The sequence below is a fragment of the Plectropomus leopardus genome, chromosome 4 (genome assembly GCF_026936395.1).
Source record: "Plectropomus leopardus strain MGB_pleo_1.0 chromosome 4, ASM2693639v1, whole genome shotgun sequence".
NCBI lineage: Eukaryota > Metazoa > Chordata > Actinopteri > Perciformes > Serranidae > Plectropomus > Plectropomus leopardus.
In genome coordinates this window covers 33,251,252-33,272,862 of record NC_142179.1, presented here as the reverse complement: position 1 = coordinate 33,272,862, position 21,611 = coordinate 33,251,252, and the positions used below count along the sequence as shown (strand labels likewise).

Sequence of the window (21,611 nt, the reverse complement as noted above, 5' to 3'; positions counted from 1 at the left end):
GATATATTGATTTAACCCCATCAGGACAGAGAATAATTGATTTTGCACCACATTGCACCATATTGCACCATTTGACCTTGTTTACTGAATTTCACTGTTTATAAGGACACTGTGAAGGCCAGTCTATTTGCTATTTATACATTATAAGTCTATTTGTTATTTATACATTATATATTAGATGTGGGAATCACCAGAGGCTCCAGGATACGATATTATCATGATATTTATGTCACAGTACAATATTATTGCAATTTTAACATGATGCAATATGCTGTATATGAGTATTGTGATAGTTAGAAGTTATGACAAAACAAAACTTATTTTTTTAACTTATGTTTGACATAATAGGTTTCAGTCTATTATACCTATAGTATATTGAAAAAGCTATTGATTTCATTGTTCTGGTAAGCTACCAAAAATTAGATTTGTATTTGTAATATAACCCTTTGAAACCTGGACTGACATCAGTTTTCTTGTGCTGTGTTCACAAGCATTAAACCCTTTGAAACCTGAGAGAATTTGTTTGTTTTCTTTAAAAACTGTTTCCTAGTTTTGCAAGAAATTAACATAAAAGAAAAGACAGAAAATGACATGAAAATTATTTTAGGAGGAGGAGATCAAATTATTAGAAATGGTTTGTTACTAAAAACAGGGGAAATGTCCAAAAAATGTTCCAGAAATGTGTATATTAGCACCTTTCTCTGTTAATTTCTTATTTTTTTTATCTATTCATTTACTCTTTTTTAACTATTTCTCAGGTCATTTCCATGTTGGGTTTTTTGGCTTATTTTTAAGGTTATTTTCTTGTAACTTTTTCTTAATAAGTTTCTTGCTAATTTTGAGAAATTTCATGTTAAGTTCCTTATTGCCTTCACCCCATGTTTTCAAAAGAAATCAAGCCAATTTGCTCAAGTTTCAAAGAGTTTGTATTGAGGGTAATGTATCGATACAGTCAGTTTGCCATGCAAAAATATTCTTTCCCCCCACCACTATTATATATACTTTTTGTTGCCTGTACAGTGGTGCCGAAGCAATACTTATACTTCCACTATATGTTATTCATGATGAAATATATAGAGTCCACGCTATCTTTTTGGACATGGAAAAGTGGAACATGACATCAACCAACCATAAAGAGCATGTGACATGTTAGAGTGGTCCTGCATTATTTGCCCATCCTACTTACAGGACATTATTTATATTTTCATAAAAAGTTCTTTACTCCGCTCTTTACATACTGAAGGCTCCTGGAAGTGATCACACAAATAATATTTGGGGGTTGGGTTGGGTGTTTAAGAACCAGATGTGCAAAAATGAGCAGCACTCAGAAGAAGGATTATCTCCTCATAATTCTGCCTACGAATCGAGTCATAACTAGACGTCGTCAGCAGTTGCGGAGAGGTTCTGAACATTAAGTTTATGGGCTCCTCATTATTTAACATGTTAGGGTCTCCCCACAGCCCAATGAAATTTTGATGGCAGTATTACAGCTAGTTTGTTGGCTCTTCACTCCTACTCACTACTTATGCAGATGCAAACGGTAAGAGAAGTCTCTTTGGACGGAGCCACATTTGCACAGGAAAAGACATTAGATTAATCCACCTTTCTGCTCTGACGTGAATAAATATTCACCACTCATCTTCCAAAGGGCATGATTCAGAGAGCGCTGGATTTGCTGCAGCCTTGGTGGTGGTGGTGTTGTTGCAGACATGCATGATGAGGCCAGACCCCTGCCTGGACAAGGCCAGGGACTGCAGTGGTGCAGTGATCTGAGCTAGCCGTTTCCTGCCTCTCCATCTGCATACAGTAAAAAACAAACATTCCTGTAAATAAAGACGGCTGTCCAGCAACTGTCTTCCCAGCGACAATGGTATTGACCGTAGTCAGATGCTCCGCTGATTAAAAATTGATCCATTTTGAAAAATCTAATCAACTGAATAGGATTCTTTCATACGTGGGGTGGGGTTGGGTGCGTTCGCTGGGGGTGGAGGGGGGTTGAGCAGCTGCTGACACAGAGAGGCAGACCTGTTATTAACCCCTGCACCTCCACACGGCCCCCTGCACCCTGCTCCCCAGTTCACATCCCCCCCATGCGCCCCGGGACTAGACGTGGCCCAGACGGTCTGAATTATTCAGCAGTCTGAGAGAGGCTCCGGCCACTTGGCCTATTAATGCCTGCCAGTAGAGGCTAGTGGCTCTAATGGCCAGTCCAGAGGAGCCCCAGTTCCCAGTGGACGGGAGGAGGGCTGCTAACGCTAGGCTGCAGGGGATGTGAGAGCGAATTCATCAGGGGCTGAGGTCGCAGCAGGTTAATGATGCCGCACGTCTAGACGAACGCTGGACTCACACCCTGCCCAAAAGGCAGTGGGGGGTTGGCGTTGGGATGCAATAATATTTTTATCTTGAAGGAGCCCTGCAATATTAAATCTTGGGGCTTATTTATGAAAGAGCAGCATTGTTGACTTTGACCATCCACAATTGACCTGAGGTTCCCCCCTTAAAAATAACAGAACAACGAATATCTCTCAACCCACAGACTTGACTATACCTCATATACTCTGGTAGTCCTCCTATTATCTAAAGGAAAATGAAAAGGAAATGAAGTAAGTAACATTTATCAGAAATGGATCAAATGTTCAGACATGGCTGAACAACATGCATGACAGAGAGATTAAAAGATTGTCTACAGAAACCAACTCTGATTACTCCCAACCCCTTATCATCATTGCACAAACAATCCCAACAGCTGGAGAGGGCCCTCAACTCCAGCACAAAGTCACTCAGTAATCAGGGCATCTCCCCCAGAGAGAAACGGGGATGAAGCTCGGGGTGCGATTCTCATTTGGGAGCGGCTCGGTTTGCCATGAGGTCTATCACCTTGGTGATCGTGTGCTCGGTGTCTCAGAGGGTGTAAACACAATAGTAGACACAAGCGCTAGAAAAAATGACCCTGCTAGGTGCAGCACAGATGATCCAGTCAACAACAGCAGAGTGCATGATCTGTGTGGCATCTACCTGGAGGATTCCTTATAGAGAAAGCTCTCAGACAAAAAGTAATCATTGTTGCACCAGAACACTCAGTCATCATTCATGGTGAGGGACAAACACATTATAAAGTCCAGGCAGAGAGGCAGAGGAAGGTATTCTTATTATCATCTGCTAGAGATTTATGTACTTGAAGGTTGAGTTCTTTAAGTGAGTGGGCTCGATAAGTCTGATGAAGCGGAATGACTTTAGCCTTCAGTGGGTGCTATCTGCGCCGGACTGCACTGCACCGCCGCAACGCACACGCTCTTCCCTTATCCGGGATCTGATGCCAAGCACATTTACTGTTGAGGTCAACGTCGCTGCCATGATTGGACCAAACCAAGGGCATCCCGTGGAAGGCTACAGAAGGGACGCGGACACACCCCGCGCCCATTTACACAAAAGTAATTTCCCCCAGCTCCTCTCGCTCAAGGTGACCAAGCACATCATTCAGAGATCCACGCGAAATGATCCTGATGGCCTCATCGCAGCGGACACTCTCCCACATTCAAAACAAGTCAGCGTGCAGCGAGAAGAGCTCCATACAAGACATCGATTCAGAGCAGAAATGTAGAATATGTACGGGCCGAGTGGAGAACCACATGCATAGCAAATTATTTTGCTTGGCTGCGGCTAAAAAATCATATGCTTGCTTATCATAAAGACACACTGTATCACAGTCTAAATATTGGTACTGCATTAATAGTCAAACGGATCATTTCCATACAGCATCAAGCTGAGATGAAATATTGTGAGTATAAACGCTCCTTTGACGCCTGCACAGATCTCAAGAGCTTAGGAGAGCCCACAAGACTGTCCACTTCACGTGCATGTCCCCTGGTTTGTCATTCGAGTTGACCCCCCCTACCCCTCTACCTCGACCACATTTCTGCTCCTCAGGCATACTCTTCCTCCTCTTGCATACAGCACAAGCCTGGAGCAATGTTTAGCTAAACCTGCTGGCCTACGTAGGCAGAGAGAGTCCCCAGAGGGCTGAACAATCAGACAATTTCAAGATCATGAAGCATTAAACCAATCCCGGCAGGGTACACTAATTAAACAGCCGAGCCCGGCACAGCCAACCAATCCCCACAGAGCAATTAAATCCATCCCCTCTAAAACACTGTGGAACCTGTCTGGGGAAAACTGCCGAGGAGTGAGAGAGAAGAGGAGAGAAAACGGGAGAGATGGAGAGGGGCGGGGGGGAGGAAAATATCATAAAATTCTTCTGGAAAAAAAAAACTAGAAAAAAAACTATAGGGGGAATGCAGCAGGAGGCTAACAAGGGAAATTGAAAAAGGAGCGACTCAATTCAGTTCTTTGTTCTTTTCTCCCTTTTTTTGCATTAAGATTCAAAATGTCTGCCTTTTTCTCTCAGTTGGGGGGGGTGGGGTGGGGGAGGTCTGCGACCACATTTAAATGCAAAAATAGTGACCCTGTTGCGATCAAAAGTTGCATATTTAATTAAGATTACAAGGTCTGGAAAGCACTCGTGAGACTCGATGGAGAGACAGAATAGCCTCAAGGCCTATATTACACACCGGCAGAGCTGCTAACACAGTTGCAAACCCTGATCAATACCCCGATGCCCTCCACTACGAAAGTAAATGAACAGGTGACAATGGAGGCATGACATCACTGGGCTTTTCAGGGAACAACAAAACCAGATAAACGGCGAAGCAGGAAGGGAGAGGAGAGATGCAGGCTGATTTTGGGGCCTCCTGCACACCAGCAATTAGACCACAAGTGTTAACATATATAATTGCTTACATTAATTATGGATAATGAATAAATAAGGGATGATTCTTTTTCCAAAATCCTACAGTTAGGTAGGCAAATTCTGCTGTTATGTTATTTCCCTGGAGAGGCTCCGACAGTGTATTTTGGTGGTGTTGAAGAGGAGTCGAGAGCGCCAAAGGGGTATGATTCGAGCGGGAGGTGTGGACAGGGAGATAGACTTGCTCTTTTCTCCCCCGACTGAGGTGGCGTATAAATCACAGAGCCCAGCTTCATGTCTCCACTTCCTGTTCCTCTCCATTAAAAATGATAAACTGTACCTCTTGAAGCCACTCGCTCGCTTTAGGGTCCCAGTCTGCACCTTCCTGGTGAAGAAGCGAGAGTGCGCGGCTCAGATTTATTCTATCCCCTCCCATTGTTGGGGATGAATAAGAGAGTAATTAACTGTGTGGGGGTAGCAGCTGCACAAAGACAAGACCCGGCTAACACAACAAGCACTGATCCATCTGCTTTTGCTATAACACACCTTTTGTATTATTTTGATAAATAAGAGCACATCTGCTTAGTAATAACAAATGCTGGTTTAATACTCAAAAGACCACCGAGAGGCCGTCTTTCCCGGGTCTTCTCTCTTCCCACTTAAATGAGGACAAATGGGCCTTACAAATGGGTGGCATGCACAAGACTACTATTCCTCCAGTCTGGTAAACACACTCTGAGCAGTGGCACATAATGAGAGCGGCTGCGATCCCCAAAGACAACCTGGAGAAGGTAAGTGAAGCATTGATCTCATGAGTGTGCTGGGCCCAGGAGCACCCTTCACACCATGCTAACCCACGCTACATGACAACCGACGTCAGAACACACACCGTACAAAAGCCTGGCACTTGCACGTTTGGAGAGGGAAAAAAAAAGGTATGCTTTTTTTTTGGTCGAAATGGACAATAGAGGAATGGAATACAGCAAGTGAAACCCTGCCAAATACAGCTGAGGCATGCTAGGTAGAGAGATGGAGAGACAGAGAGAGAGAGGGAGAGAGAGAGGGGGAGAGAGAGAGGGAGGGAGGGCAGCGGGATTCATCGTAAGCCCAGTAAAATGAACAAGAAAGGACTGGTGCTCAATACGTCTGCAGTGGCGTCAGGCAGTCAAAACAAATAAAGCCAAGGCCGCGGTGGAGAAGCGCAGCTCAATATGAACTTGCTGGGCATGGGACTGGCTGTCAGCGGGGAGAGAGGACACAGCTTTATACCCATGCCGATGAGCCATTACCTCTCCCCTCCTGATGCTTCCGCCTGGCTCACTGTGAGGGAAGAGGAGGCTGCCCTACCGCCATGGAGCCGTCCTCCAGCAGACTAATGTGTCCCTGAAGTTTTGTTAAAGCTGGTTATTTACTCCTGCAAAGCAATTGCTCCAGCCTAGGGGCAGCAGAACGGAGAACGCGCTGCTATGAAAAATCTGGCGTCTCTTGCTATGAAGAACTGTCTACTACCAAGGGGGCGTTCCCGCTGAAGCACTGGGGGTACTGCTTTTTTGGCACAACGTTTCATAAGAGAAGACATTAAAACAGCAAGCCTCCGAAAACAGAAAGATTCAGGCAGGTAGCCAAAACAGAAGGAATATGACATAAATTTTTAGCGCTCATTACCCGCAAGAATTAGTGATCAATACTGAGAAATCATATGCTCACATGATGCAAATTGTGCCTTGAAATTAAAAGTTTAAAGGGTCACTTCACCCACATTACAAAAAAAATCTCACATATCTCCTGTGCTTTCTAGTCAGCAATGTCTGCTTTACTTGTTCAGGTTTTGAGATATCAGTCTCTGAGATTTCGGCTTGACCCTGGCATAACTGATGTGAATAGACTTGCATTTGAGGTCCCAAAGGCACTGAAAACATTTAGCAGCAACATGTCTCTCCAGAATTACAATGTCCCTGTTTCTCTATACAATCCACAGGATGTGCTGTCAACAGCACTTGCAGAGACTATTTCTTTGGTAGAAACTAATTCCGAAGAAAACTGTTTCTGTGGCTCATAGCTCTGATTCATGACTATCATATGTATCACGATCCAGCATCGCTTTCTGCTACAACTCAGATATTTCTGTCACTGAGCGGCTCATGAACTTTGTTACAGGGAGAAATGTTGATAGCTGATCTGGTGGTAATTCATTTTCTTTGCAACCCATATGGTTAGGGGAAAAACACAATGCAAGTGCAAGATAACATATTAAAAAATCAGATTTAGTCCAACTACTGAAGGTTTCTTCCAATCACAGTCATTACAAACTATGTACAATTGAAGATGACGTAAGATTTCAATGTCGCTTACCTGCTTGAGAGCAGTGTGCTCAGTGCTGCCACTTGTGGTCAAAAGCTGTATTACCACAACACTAATCTATAAAATGGTATTCTCTTTTAAATAGTTTCTGTCTTTGAACACAGCCTCCCTGTTGCACTCCTTTAATAACGGTCTTGAGAAGTTTGGCGCTACAATATTTGGTTGAATTGAAAAAACATGTTGATATCTACGTCTTTCACGATATCCAAAAGTAGATGTGTTTCTACCTCCAAACATGTGGGCTTTTCTTTTTTCTTTTTGGGCAATGCATCTGTACTCCAGCCCCGCAAACTGTTGTTGAATGGTTTGAGTACAACATATTATATTAAATTGTAAGTGCTTTCCTTAATCCTCAATCTAAGCTCACAGCAACATATTGCATATATTTTGACAGCCCTTTATGGCCTATTGATTAATTGATTAAATTTCACACAATTAATTTCTTAACGACAGATTAATCAATCGTCAATTAATTGTTATCATCCCTGCAACGTATACATGACAACAAACAGAACTGATCATAAACACAGAGCTGATGGTATATAGACAAGAGGCTATGTGTTGCAAACTGGTAAAAAAAAAAAACAATTAAGAGGCATATTCCAAACAGGTTGTTATGATGCTTCTAAAACCTTAAAAAAATACCAGTATACCCCACATGTCTGAACTGGGAAATGGTACATTTAGAGAAAAAAACCTAATTCAGAATATCCAATCTGAAAATGCGTTAACATGAGCTGCATCACATTCAGAATATTGTCATATTCGTAATAATAGCAGTGTATTAACATGCATGTAAATGGAGTCACTGTTATAGGACCAATAAAGAAGATTGCCCATTTTTTAAAATTCCCTTAACAAATTTTATGAGGTGATCAGGGACTGAAATGTCTGATTTGGCGAGACCGTGATGCAGAACAGTGATGTGTAGCATGTTGGTGTCTTGAAAGACACAGCTGTAATGTTTTGAAAGCAGTGAACAACGGAAAGGAAATGACATTCAACACTATTGCAATGGAGTAGAGGCAGAGATATCAGAGACGTATATATCAAAACCCGGGAAAGCAAAGCTAAATGGCTGAAGCAGAAGTGAAAAAATGCGTGGGGTTTTTTTTTCTGTAGTTTGCGTGAACCAATCCTTTAAAATTACAGCTTTCCAGACATTTCAAGCATACAATTGCTGATATAGAGAGTAACAGCATCACATCCAGGCTTATCAAACAGCAGCACATCCAGCAGTCTGCAAACAGGAGCACAAGCAAGGCAAAATGATTGGATAGGTATGGAAATCTACTTGAAGGAAGGTCAAAGTGATTAAGCTGACATTAATGACAGGCCTAGTCTTCCTGTGAGAATGCTCACCATAGCTGTCTCTAAACCCATTTGTCATTCCGCTTCCAACGCTGAAGCATCTGCTTTGAAGTCTCTACCACTAATGCTACACAGAGAGGTTAAACAGCTTAATGCTGAAGTCTGTTTCACTCCTCTCGCTCTCTAATGTTCCCCGCGTTTTATGTACCGGGGTTATGGCTCCTGGATTTCACATCTCAATTTGCCCCAGATAGTCCTGTAAAAGCTCCTCTCTTTCTTATTTGCTTTGTTGTCACTGTCAAAGGAAGAGAGGGGCAACCCGAAGGATACGGGACCGTGACAGACATGCCCCACCCATCGATTCACAGAAGTGGTAATAATGAAAGCATGTTAAGAAATGTTTATATGGGAGGCATGCGCGACTCAAACCTCTGCTGATTATGATGATGGGGCAGCTTTTACATTCAAACACAGCACTTAATCTGCTGAAGATTTGAAAGCCCTGACAACAAAAGGCGAGTCTTGAAAAATGAGATAATGAGCACATATAGCACCCAGCGTGGAGGTCAACTTTAAAGCCTTTTATATCTATCGCAGCATATGAATGGAACGATACAGTCATTATGATAAATAATACAAGATCTGAGGCGCTCTGGACTTACTTATTCTCCACTACAATGAGATTATACTGATGCATGTGACATTAACAATATCAGCAAACAAATATATGAAAGCATGAATGAAATGGAGACAGAGACCGATTTTCACAGCCAATTTGAGATTGCAGGGTTGCTGGGTGAGTGTGCATGTGTGTGTGTGTGTGGGGGAGCTACTGGCAAACAGCGCACAGAGCAGGCTGGCAGCGGAGGCAGCCAGGCTCACAGGCTGCAAAGCAATTTCACTGTTTGGCAATACTGTTGTCTCTGTGTGCGGATTAGAGCTGACACCAGAGCAACTGAGTCATGCTAAATGTAGTACAATCACAAGCTTTTGTTCCTGATCTAAAACCCCACTGCCTCTTAGATTCATGGAAGAGAGAATGGAAACAAGGCGAAGAAATAGTAGCAAATAAGCGGGGCATTATTTCGCCATATGAGCGCAGCATTGCGACATTGGTAAAAACAACAGAGGGATAAAAGTAACTGGTAGGGAAGGCATGGAGCCAAAGTTTTCCGAAGTAAAATCAAATGCAAGTCTTTTTTTCAGTCTGCTTTGATATCCTTGCAAATCCTTTTCTAAGTGCTCAAAGGGCAATTAAAAGGTAATAATATGTGTGATAAATCCATGGTTAATAGCACATTTCAGCTGATAGGAGAGGATACTGCATTTCCGCCTGCCTTGACCACACATTCTCATCACCTGGCTCTGCAAAGTCTTTCTACAGGCCGAACGCTCTCTCTCCAGGTACCGTATTGGCCCAGAGTTGTTTTTGGGCCTGGCAGGACCTGGCAGGACAGACCCTGACCCGTCCTTTTCATGCTCGCCCACGGAAATGCCATCTGGCTGGTGTGAATGATTACCACAGCAACGGCCGGGTGACCTGCAGCCAGCAGGAACCAAGGTCACTCCACCTCAGCGCTTCGCACTTTCCCTGCCCTCTTTTCATCAGCCTGCAGGTGAATTATTCATCCTGTACAACTCGGAGGCAAAAATCTACTGCACAAACACGAAAAACTGCACACTCAGTTTACTCATATAATAACCTGTAATGAGAAAATAAATGTTCCGGTGTGAACTGCTAAAATAAACAGCTCGTAGATGATGTAGCAACAACGCTGTTCTATGTGGGCTTAAACGGGGAAACAGCTGTTGTGATTTTACACGCCCAGAACTGGCTCCAACCATGACTGAATGAGAAATAAGTGAATTAATTGATTTCTGACACATGTAGCAGAGGATGTCACATTTCAGCTACAAGCATGTTTGCACCTTTGTAAGAGTATTTACAAGAGCTGCTGACAATAAGAAACAGTGTTCAAATCCATGCTAGCCTGGTGAAATATTAAAGGTTTCAGCGTTAGAGAAAGAGAATTTCAGCAGAAAATGAAACAACCACTTTCGTCACATGCATGTGTTCGCTTTGCCAACTGTCACATAATCATTACCAACAACAAAACTTTGTGCACATAACACCCTGGTTAAAAAGCATTTAAAAAAGTCACTTTTTGTCAGAGGCTGACACTGAAGACAAAGTCAGTGCACACTATTCATAATCGCTATAAATCAAGCCAACATTTATCTTTAAGTGCATTTAAGCTTATTTCATTTTTAAGGCTGAGACTATGTAGACTGATGTGTGTATTTCTGCAAGAGTGTATTTTTTAAGAATAGCCCGTCAGCACAATTACAGTAACAAACAGTGTTCTTCTGATGGTTCATGATATCACGTGGACTACGTGGAAATACAATCCAAAAGCCTAACACCGGGGATCCTGCACCTAAATTCATTTCATCCACCTTCCACCTTTGCCTTATTGGTGACAATGAAGCATCTGCAGTAAATATAAAATGCTCCAGTGTTAAATAAAGACAATTTCAGCAGAAAATGAAACAACATCGCATGCATGTGTTTGTTGTGCTTTAACACAGCTTTGCCAACTGTCACATGATCATTACCAACAACAAAACTTTGTACTATTAACAAACCGGTTATAAAAAGCTTGAAAAAGGGCACTTTTCCAAACAAGACAGACACTAAAGACAAACGTCAACACGTGTCATTTATAGTTGCAATGAATCAAGACAATGTTTGTCTTCATGTGCATTTTATCTTGTTTGATTTAAGACTGAGACTATGTGGAATATTGTGTGTATATCTGCAAGAGTGAATTTTTAAGAATATGTTTGCACAGTTATACAGTCACAGTGTTTAACTGTGGGTCCACAATATCAACTGGAGCACATGGAAATATAATTGATTGCCTAAAACAATGGATCCTTCACCTACATTAATGTCTTCTACCTTCCACCTTTGCCTCACTGGTGGAATTATTTAGCCACATTTATAAACTGACAATAATCTGCACCCATCTGCAGTAGATTTAGGTGCTGTATTATAGCAAGTGGCATCAAAGTTAATTTAAAGATAGGGTCATTCAAGGGAACACAAGCATGAATTAACACTTTTCTGCAGGTATCATGATTTTTTCTGTGCATAAATGGCTGTACGCCTTCTGATAGCCACAGACTGGAAGCTACCCTTTTTCTTTTATTATATACCACTACATCACTGCTCATGACACTAGGTAATGGCTCGGGCATCCTTAAGGGGCAGTTCAGATTTAGCTCCTAGGCTACTCAGTCACATTTAATGAAAAACCTTGAATGTATACATCTATCATAAATGTTCCACGGGGCTGTGGAGCCGGGCTGAACCGGGATGCAGAGAGGACGCTACATGCAGCCGCAACAACAATAGCTCCCTCCTCGCCCCTCTTGGATCCCCCAGCCTGGATGAGAGAGAGGTCCAGCGGCTGGGAGCTGGAATAACACCCGACCGACACGAGACAACCGAGAGCCACCAGATCTGATTTCTCCTCCTCGGTAGGCTTTTCCGAGGGACACGGACTGCCATGCTCCTGTCATTTCTCATGTTACAGAACATCAGTCAAACGGCACAGACGTTGCCCTTGCGCCGGCCGAGGCTGATTTACAAACATTAGCGGGGAATACAATTACACAGCCCCCCCGGCCGAGCAGCCCTATGCGGCTTCAGGAGAGAGCAGAGGAGGAGGGGAGGGGGGATGGAGTGGACACTGAAAACAGCGTTTAGCTTTTCCCCAACCCTATTTCAACGTTTTGCCTTCAGAAACACAAACGCAGAACCTGTCAGCATTGTGGTTTATAAATGCAACTTTCAGCTCAGTGCGTTAAGCTATAGGCGGCGGAGCTGACATGCTATTTCATAAAAGGTACATGTTACGGCTGTGATACAAACAAACTGCTCACCTGCCACATTCTCCACGTTATTCATTAAAAAACATGTTTGTGCCAGCGACACTAGCAGCCTCCGAAACACTTGAAAGCTGGTCTTTTTTTTTTCTCCCAACAACTAACTGCTTGTATGTTGCACTGTCAGAGGCGACTAACGTGTCTAAATGTACAGACTACACAGACGGAAAATAGATGTTTTTCGCTAAATGTCCGAGCAGAATGCGTAATGTCCACCAAATAAACTTTCCAAATCACGAATAAAACTTCCCAACATGCAAATTCAAGATACAAAAAAAAAAATAAAAAATTAAAATGGCAAGAATTGTATTATAGCCTACTGAAAGATGCAGCAGCAACGCAACGGCCGTCGACACAAACCCGCATAAAACATTAAGCTGGCTGAAAAAGTTACAGCCTACGGTCCAAGAACAGAGATTCAGGGGCGCATTAAAAGTTTCCGTACATGTAAGTACGCCGGTGCTTGTCGCGGACAATAAAGAGTAAAAAAGCTAGAAAAGCTAATGCATGTAAACACCAGTGCTGTCCGCGGTGCTGATCCCAGATCGGTGTGGCTAACACAGAGGCTGTGCTGCTCCACGGTCGCTCCACCGCGGATCAATGATTGAACTGAACAAAGGCAGAAGAGAGATCAATTTCTAATAACTATCAATGCAAACACCGCCAGCTTTCGCCTTACATTCACCCAAAACGAGACAACACACACCGGAGTACAGTAACAAGACATACCGCTGGAAAAATACACCGAGAAAGGTGAGAATAGCACTAACCTGAAGCCGCCGTAGATCAAATTTCTTCCAATATTGAAACATCGATCCTACATCGGCGGCCATCTTGGGGGATATTGAGGAGATTTTTTTCAGCGGCTGCAATAAATATGTGGGCTGGATTCCCCCTCGTTAAACAACGTTTACGATCACCGGTCCCACTTTTAGAAAAAATAACCAACTGACTTAACACGAGACTCCGCCGATATGTTTGACAAGTCGACCAACATGTTTTTAGTGGGAGCGAGAAGCGAAAAAGTAGACGATATTTTTGGCGAACTGCCCGGGTCTTTGAAAAAGTAAAGAGCAAGTGTGTCCGTGCCTCCGTCCCCAACATTAACTGGACAATTGCACTTGATTTTGCTTTGGCAAAGTTATCAATACTGACGTAAAGCACGGGGTTGATCAATACCGTCTGGAAAAAGGGAAGGAGATGATGTGTAGATTAGTGGAGTTCAGGGAATTTAGCCAAGCCTACTTTTTTTTTTTTTTTTTTTGTTTATAACAGTGTTTATTACAGGAGCATACGGGACAGTCGCCTACAATTAGAGCAAGTGTTGGAAATTAAAATAGGCTGCATTATCGACACATGTAGTCCGACTATTATTAGAATGCCATTTAACATTAGTCCACATGTCGTTTTCTCATTGTGCAAATTAGATGAAAGATATCTGCATATTATATCCATATCTTAAAGGGAAGTTAACAAAAATGAACTGGAGCTATTTTGCAAAGTTCATTCTTTTAAATAATCTTTTTGCCTTTGTGTTAGGCATAAATTGAAATTATAAATATATTCTTTTGCGTTATTGTCAAAACCCATTTAATATAGCTCAACATTAATAAAAAAAAGACAAAATATAAGCCCCACTTTATAATATATTACATTTTATATTTAATATTTTTTCACTATATTCGGATTTTTGTGGATTCCTTTGCAAAAATCATCAAAGTCGGCCTCTATGTTGATCTGTTTTCTTTAATTGTGCATGCATTAATAGAAAATAATAAGCATGTACAGGTATCATGCATGATATTTAAGTCCATAAGCATATGCTTTAGGATTGGAACAAAAATTGTGTTTATGAAACTGCACCTTTTCTTAATCAGTTAATGACAGCGGTATTCTAAGCACATATAAAGTGTCACATGTTTGACTTTGTCAAACTTAATAAAGCTTGAGGGTCCTCTTTGTCTACTTAAAATAAGTCACTCCTCTGGTCAGAGAGCACACATACATAGGCTGCTGTGGTGATACTGGTGCCAGGTGCTCCCCCTGCTGACACCACAGTGTTAGGAGCAAGGTGATGTACAGATGAGCACTGTGTGATTTCCTCCATTAATTATTATACCATTATCACTAAGTGAAGGTGTCCGTCAAAACCTACCGTTAAGTCCACCTCCAGCGTGGTCATCATGCAGCAGCCTCAACAGTGTACAGTAGCTTCCAGCCAATATGAAAATCAGGTAGAAAACAATATCCTCATGGGTCATATTTTTAGCACTGCGGGGGACAATGACATATTCCTCTGCCATAGACAAACACCTGAGGGGAAAGAGAGACAAGATTATTAAAAGTTTTGCTTATTGCATTTTATTTATTGCTCCAGGGGTGAGGCTACAATGCAGGATTTAAATATAGAATAAGGAAGATGGTGATGTATGAGAAAACCAGAATCACAATACATAGGACAGCTTTTGATTTTTACAACTCACAAAATATAGACAAGAATATTAGACAATTTAAGAAATTATACACTTAGGAAATAATACATTTTCTGGTTGTTGAAATCTGTGTTAGGCTAGTTTTGAAGCATCCATCATCCAAAATAAGTGTTTATGCTCATTTAATGCTCATTTACATATAAGTAGATGATCTGGTCAATATTAGGGGTTGACTGATTATCGGCCTGGCCAATTATCATGGCCGATTTTTGGCATTTTGCTGATTATCTGTATCAGTGTTTTATTTTAATGATGGCCGACAGAATTAATTGATGAAAAAAGTGTGCTTATCACACTCGACCAACACCAGTGAAGATAGTCTGCAATACATGCAAAGGAAGTCTCAGCATGGCAGGAACTTTTACTTTGTAAAACCTCAGCGAGCAATTTTTATTTATTCATTTTTTATTTAAATTTTCACTGAACTTTATTTAAAAAAAGTTGCAGGGAGCTAGCTGCATATGATGTTGAAAGTTTCAGTTTTGATGAGACATTTGCTAAAGGCGAACAAAGTTTTGTGTTGAAGTTTGTGATATCCCAAATTCTAAATATTGACAGAAATATCTTAATTTAAATTGTAAATCCATATCGGTTCCAAATGTCGGTTTTCAGTTTCATTAAGTACCAATAATCAGTATCTGCCCTGACAAAAAACGATATTAATCAGCCCCTAATCAATATATGCCAATATTTGTAATTCATTAGTTATCTCCTCAATAATAATAATATCAGACATTTTTCAACAAAAGGGTGAAAGGACAGGGTCAGCGAAGGGTTAAGAGTGACACCGGGCCAGGAAACATCAGTAAGAACCTACAGTGCATTTTTGACCTTTGTTACCATGCTCAATAGCACATTCTGCTCAGACTGAAAAACTTTCTTTCACCAGCAGATCAAGCAAAGTATTTGTAATCACAGACATTTTTAGAAGCCAGGTAGGAACACTGTGTTCTGGCTCAACAGGAATGTAGAGCGCCCAGGCTCTATGGGGACCCAGGTGGGACCTAAACCCACAATCTCCTCCTCCAGAGGCAGATGCTTTGTCTGCCGGGCCCCTGAATCCACATTCAGCCTTAATGAAAAATAGCTGAATCTCATGGCCTCAATCAGTTCTGTACTTCTGAATATAATCTTGACCTCACATTCACTGCTGTCATCAACAAAGCACAGCGGGCCTCTTCCAGGAACCTGGTCACCCCATTCAAATTAATACCTTATTCTGGAAAAGCTTAATCTAAAAAGTAATGCACGGTTACTTAAAATGAGGACTGTGCGCACAAAAGGGAAATTATCCAGGAGCAAGAAAATCATTGTTTTGATGAGGTCAGTGGATGAGGGATTTCAAATGACTGTGTTTCTGGGGAAGAATGGCAGAACATCTGTTTGAAAATGCTGACAGCGTGTTTAATGAAACGGCATATTGTTGATGAGTGATAGAAGCTTATTTGAGCTTGTTTGGGGATTTTATGGTGGTAAAAAGTACCACCTAAACTAGATTTCTATAAACAAATCATCCCATGATATCCTCATTTTCGCTACAAGTTTCCTAAAGCTACTATTAGCCCTCCAGTCTCTCGTTGTCCTAGAAGATATATATGGATTACTGAATGGGCCTACTGACAGAAATCTCACAATGTTAGCCCCCTCCCCTGGCCTTTTTACCTGCTAAATGTGACTAAATTAACTCAAAATACCCACAAAGAGACACAAAAAGACCACCAAGAAACTGCAAACAGACACAAATGACCAACTAAAGGGGCAAAACTACTACAAAAAGACACAAAACAACAAAGAGATACAGAGCAACTAAAAGAGACAAAAATGCCCACAAGAAGACACAAAATGACTGCAAGGATACACAGAAAAAGAATCACAAAACAAAAAACAACCAAAAGTAGGCACTAATGACAAATGACTACAAAGAGACATATGTCAACCACAAAGATACACAAAACGACTACAAGAGATACAAAGCAACCACAAAGAACAACATAGAGGCCCAGTACAACCAAATGGAGCAACAAAAGACACAAAATAACGACAAAGAGTCACAAAACAACCATAAAGAGACACAAAATAACTACAAAGAGTCACAAAACAACCATAAAGAGACACAAAATAACTACAAAGAGTCACAAAACAACCATAAAGAGGAACAAAATGACCACAAAGAGACACAAAGCAACCACAAAGAGACACAAAGCAACCACAAAGAGACACAAAGCAAGTGTAAAAAGACACAAAAAACATAGATACAACGCAACTACATAGAGATACAAGACAACAAGGAGACAAAATGACAACAAAGAGATCCAAAGCAACCAAAAGGAGACACAGAACAACTAAAAAGATACACAGAGCAAACAAAGAGACACAAAACAACTGCAAACAGGTACATTCCCACAAATACAAAATGACTACAAAGAGACAAAAAACAGCTACAAAGAGATATAAACCACCCGAAAGGAGACACAAAATGTCTACAAAGAGACACAAAATGACTACAAAGAGACACAAAGCAACCACAAGGAGAGACAAAACAACTACAAAGAGACACAACCCATCCACAAGGAGACTGGGGGAAAAAAACTATAAAGAAACACAAAGAGAGACAGAGAGACAAAAAATGATTACACATAAAATATCCATGAAAAGACACAAAACAACAAAAAGTTGCACGACAACTACAGAGAGACCCAAAACAACATCAAAATAGGATAGGAAAAGACAGAACAAAGTGTGTGGGGCCTGCTGTGTCATAACCAGCACATACATAGTGCTCTCTTAGACTCTGGTCATCAGTAGAGGTTTCTAAATAAATGTGACAACATGTCGACAAATACAAAGACTTTAGCACCCCGACTCTGGCTGACTTGGTGTAATTACAGTTTCTTTACTTTGACTATGTGTAACCAATTTGTGCAATTGGTTACTTTTTCAGCAGTTACTACCGGGATTACCATAGCAACCTTTATTCGACCACGCAAGTGGGTCGGTTAAAACAAAATATAATGATGGCCTGCCAAACTGTGAGGTCTCTGCTTTGACTGAGCAGGTTCACGTGTGTTAACAGCATGATGGTGCAGTTCTGAGCAGGAGCAAACTCTAGAAACTGCAATTATATGCATTCCAGGAGTTTTTACAGAAATTTCCCCTCACCTGGCAAGGGTATTATTTACAATGACAGTCGAGAGCATGTACCTCTCCAGAAAGGCCGACACACTTGTTTGCATTTTCATCCGCAGCAGAGCTAAAAACGCTGTATGGTGTGTGGAGAATCATAGCCCAGTTTACAACACTGCCTTCCTTCTACACCTGCCTGAAACAATCAATACAAGGGCTTGCCTGTATTTACAAAGATAACTATGCATCTGCTCTTTGACTGCATTAAAATGAATTTTTTTGCTGGGTGGGAGATTAGTGAACCTTATGAAGGTTTATTAAAATATTCATTAGAAAATGTGATAATGTCTTGAAATTTTTATGAACAGAAATTAAAAGAAATTATATCATAACATAATGAAAATGCCTCATTTGGTGCATGATGCAGTTTAATTCCTCCCCAAGTGATTTTATTGGAGCTAAAACTACAATAGGCTACATTATGAATACACATACAGATGAGAATGCATTTAAAACCAGATGGGACAGCAAAAGCACAGAAGAAACAACAGTGAGTTGATTCAGTGCTGCTGAGAATGAGTCAGGATCACATTTCTGTGGTAGTTCGGATGCTGAATGCTGTGGGCTGCTAGCACTACCCACTGGACAAGATAGGTAAGTGAATGGTCAAAGAAATAAAAAATCTGCAGTGTGTGGGAAAAAATGAGCTCCACTCCATGTCCACTCTGATTTGTAGTAGGGCATTAGTATAAAATAGCATGAAATGTTAATACTCAAGTTCAGCTAATCTATTATATTCCACTAATACCTATTTTACAACTCCTGTCAAAATGTTTTTAATAGCAGATGTGACGTTTTTTACTCAGTACTTATGCTAATAACTAACAACTTCTCATATCTTAATATCATAATTCAAAATTATTCTGGAAATTAAAAAAAGGTTTAAGGTACACACTAATGTTTCAGTGGACATGTAGGCTACTATAAACCTAAATAATATGCCAGAGCGCATTAACAAGCCCCCAGAAACATCCATTTCAATTATTACAAAACTGTCATAAAACTGCCAACCAACCTGATTTTCAGACCATCCTAAATTTAGGTCTGTTCTCAAACTAATGCCACATAGTTCAACATGACTTATTAGTCACGTTCGGCCCTGCTCTTAAGGCTACGTTTTTCCTTTAATGTCATTTATTCAGTCATTTTTGTGTTTTACATTTTGTTACGCAGCTCATTTTTTCCTTGTTGTCACCTTCACCGTCTGCCTTTGAGTGTTTTCCCACCTTTGTGATTGTTTGACCCACCCTGATTGGTTCCCTCATGCTGTCTCCTGTCCTCCAGTAACACTCTCCTCCCCCTGTGTGTATGGTCAGTGTGTGTTTTTTTAAGTTTTGGGCTGTCCTCTCTCATTCCTTGTATCCAGCGTTAACTCTAGTTCCTCATGTTCAGTGTCTTCTGGTGTTTCTTGCTGTGATAGAATTTTTTGGATTTACTTCTGCCTCAGTTGTAAGTTGATATTCTCAAAACACTGAACTCATACTGGCTCTCCAAGTTGTTAAGGTTTTCTGAAGAAATAAGTCATAGAAATAGCCTACCATTTGTGACACACTTTTTTAAAAATAAAATACTGTGCTTTGAAGAATAATTTCTCAAATCAAAATATCAAAACTGTTAATATTACATCTAACTCCTACTTGTCTAAGTTGAATACGGGATCATGCTTGGCTTTCAAACTAGTTGTGATGTCACAAAAACTCCTGCTCATATGTTCACATAATCAACTGAAATGTAAGGTGAGCACAGAGAAACTTTCCCCCTTCAGCAGATAGATATGAGAACCGCCTTCCAGTGTCAAACTCTGCACACATACATCATTCTGCACAGTGAAGCTCAAACATCCAAGTAAAGTTATTATTATTTATAACACATAGCTATCCAACTGAGAGGGGACATAAAGTGTTCACTGTGTGATGTTTGAAGCTTGTTTGGAATAATCCATAAAACCCTACACAACAAATACATTATTCACAAAGTAATAGGTTAATATTTGGGATCTGACATAGTTACCATCATTTGTTTCATGACTTTCCCGTTAAATTCCACTTAACTTGCCTTCTATTATCACAAAGACAGTTGTGTTTTTTGTGTTAAACATGTCTACTAACTGGTTAAGGACCAGAGATGGGGAGTATCCAATAACATGCATTAAAATATGTATTTAATAACCTCTGAGTATTTTGTAATATGTTTTGCTGGACAGAAAAATAAGATGTATTTTGTTAAAAAAAAAAAGAGTTGTGTCTGTGTATTTTAAACACTTAAAAATACATTAATTTTTAATGTGACATTTTATTGTCAAAGACACATTTAAAAAAAAATAACTGCAGGCCTACAACAATTAGCCCAATCAGTCTTTGGTTAAATGCATGTGAATAAGGTCCAGCAACGCACTTATTGTGCACTATGGTATTTCATTTGTGTTACAAATGTACACAAAGGAAAGTCATGTTTTTTAGTTTGTTGGTATTGAGGGATGCTTTCGCTTCAACTAGTTTCTGCTGTATCATACTCTGCTGTAATGATACTGCTTTGTGTCTTTTGCTCTTGTGAAACTGGTTACTTGTTTTAGAAGATCTCAGAAATGAATCAACATCTGAAACATCTGCTTTGACTGACAAGAACCACCAAGCATGCACCCCTGAATTTGACGCCTCCAACCTTAAAGATATCCTGATTGGCCACTTTGAATCCATGATGTTAGCTGAGCTCATCTTTTCAGAGATTAACGTTAAGGCTACTAAAGGCCTTAATAATAATAATGATGATAATAATAATAATAATAATAATAATAATAATAATAATAATAATAATAATAATAACTGCTATTGAAAAGGGGGAAATAAAAGGGGAAAGAAATTGAAATAATTTATAATTATTATAATTTTCATATTTTTATATTTTATAATTATTATTTTAAAACATGTTATTATTTTCTAGCAGTAGTAGTTGTAGTAGTAGTATAGCTTGGATTTATGTAGTGATTTGATGAGACCCAAAAACACTTTACATATTCAACAGCAATAAAAAAAAGTACAAAACTGAAAAAGTAACGAAAAGTTGCATGTTTGCTGAGATTGTATTTTAATTGAACCCCTTTTTTCTCATACCAGTTTTTTTTATTTTGATACATTTAATGGGCAAGTATTTGTAATGAACAAGATAGTTTTTGATGTATTTGTACCCATCTCTGTTGAACCGACACAAAGCAAAGCTCTGCGGCTGAGTGTGACATTGTCTAAACTAGTTCAGTTTCATAAATAGATCACTATCCAACATTGTAAGAGGACAACAACACTGTTTATGAAACACATCATATGAATAATGTTTTCCACAGCGCGGCATGCTGTTTATGATCCAGTCTTATTGGGGCTCAGAACTCTTTAGCCAACAGTTCCGTTTATCGTGCTACCAAGAAACAGCTCTAATCACAGCATGGTTTGGTTCCCCGCGGAGCACTAACAGGACAGCTGGGTGATGGATCCCATCAAGTGCAACTGTCAGTGTCAAACAACTGTCCTTCATGAGCCAAAGCTATGTCCTGTTGTTATTCCTGGGCCTCAGTAATG

The 21,611-nt window shown here is 40.5% G+C and overlaps 1 protein-coding gene across 2 annotated transcripts in view; it reads right to left on the bottom strand.

The window, feature by feature from the left end:
• Nucleotides 1-13,512, bottom strand: part of cux2b (cut-like homeobox 2b) — a 110,021-nt gene extending 96,509 nt beyond the window's left edge. The window contains exon 1 of one of the 2 annotated variants that reach the window (XM_088077155.1): nucleotides 13,138-13,512. In XM_088077155.1, coding sequence (XP_087933281.1) covers nucleotides 13,138-13,200 — 63 coding nt within the window. In that variant the 5' untranslated portion in view covers nucleotides 13,201-13,512. Of the gene's footprint in view, nucleotides 1-12,364; nucleotides 13,058-13,137 lie in introns of those variants that run through there. The other variant, XM_088077156.1, reaches the window with a different exon arrangement.
• Nucleotides 13,513-21,611: the final 8,099 nt, after the last annotated feature.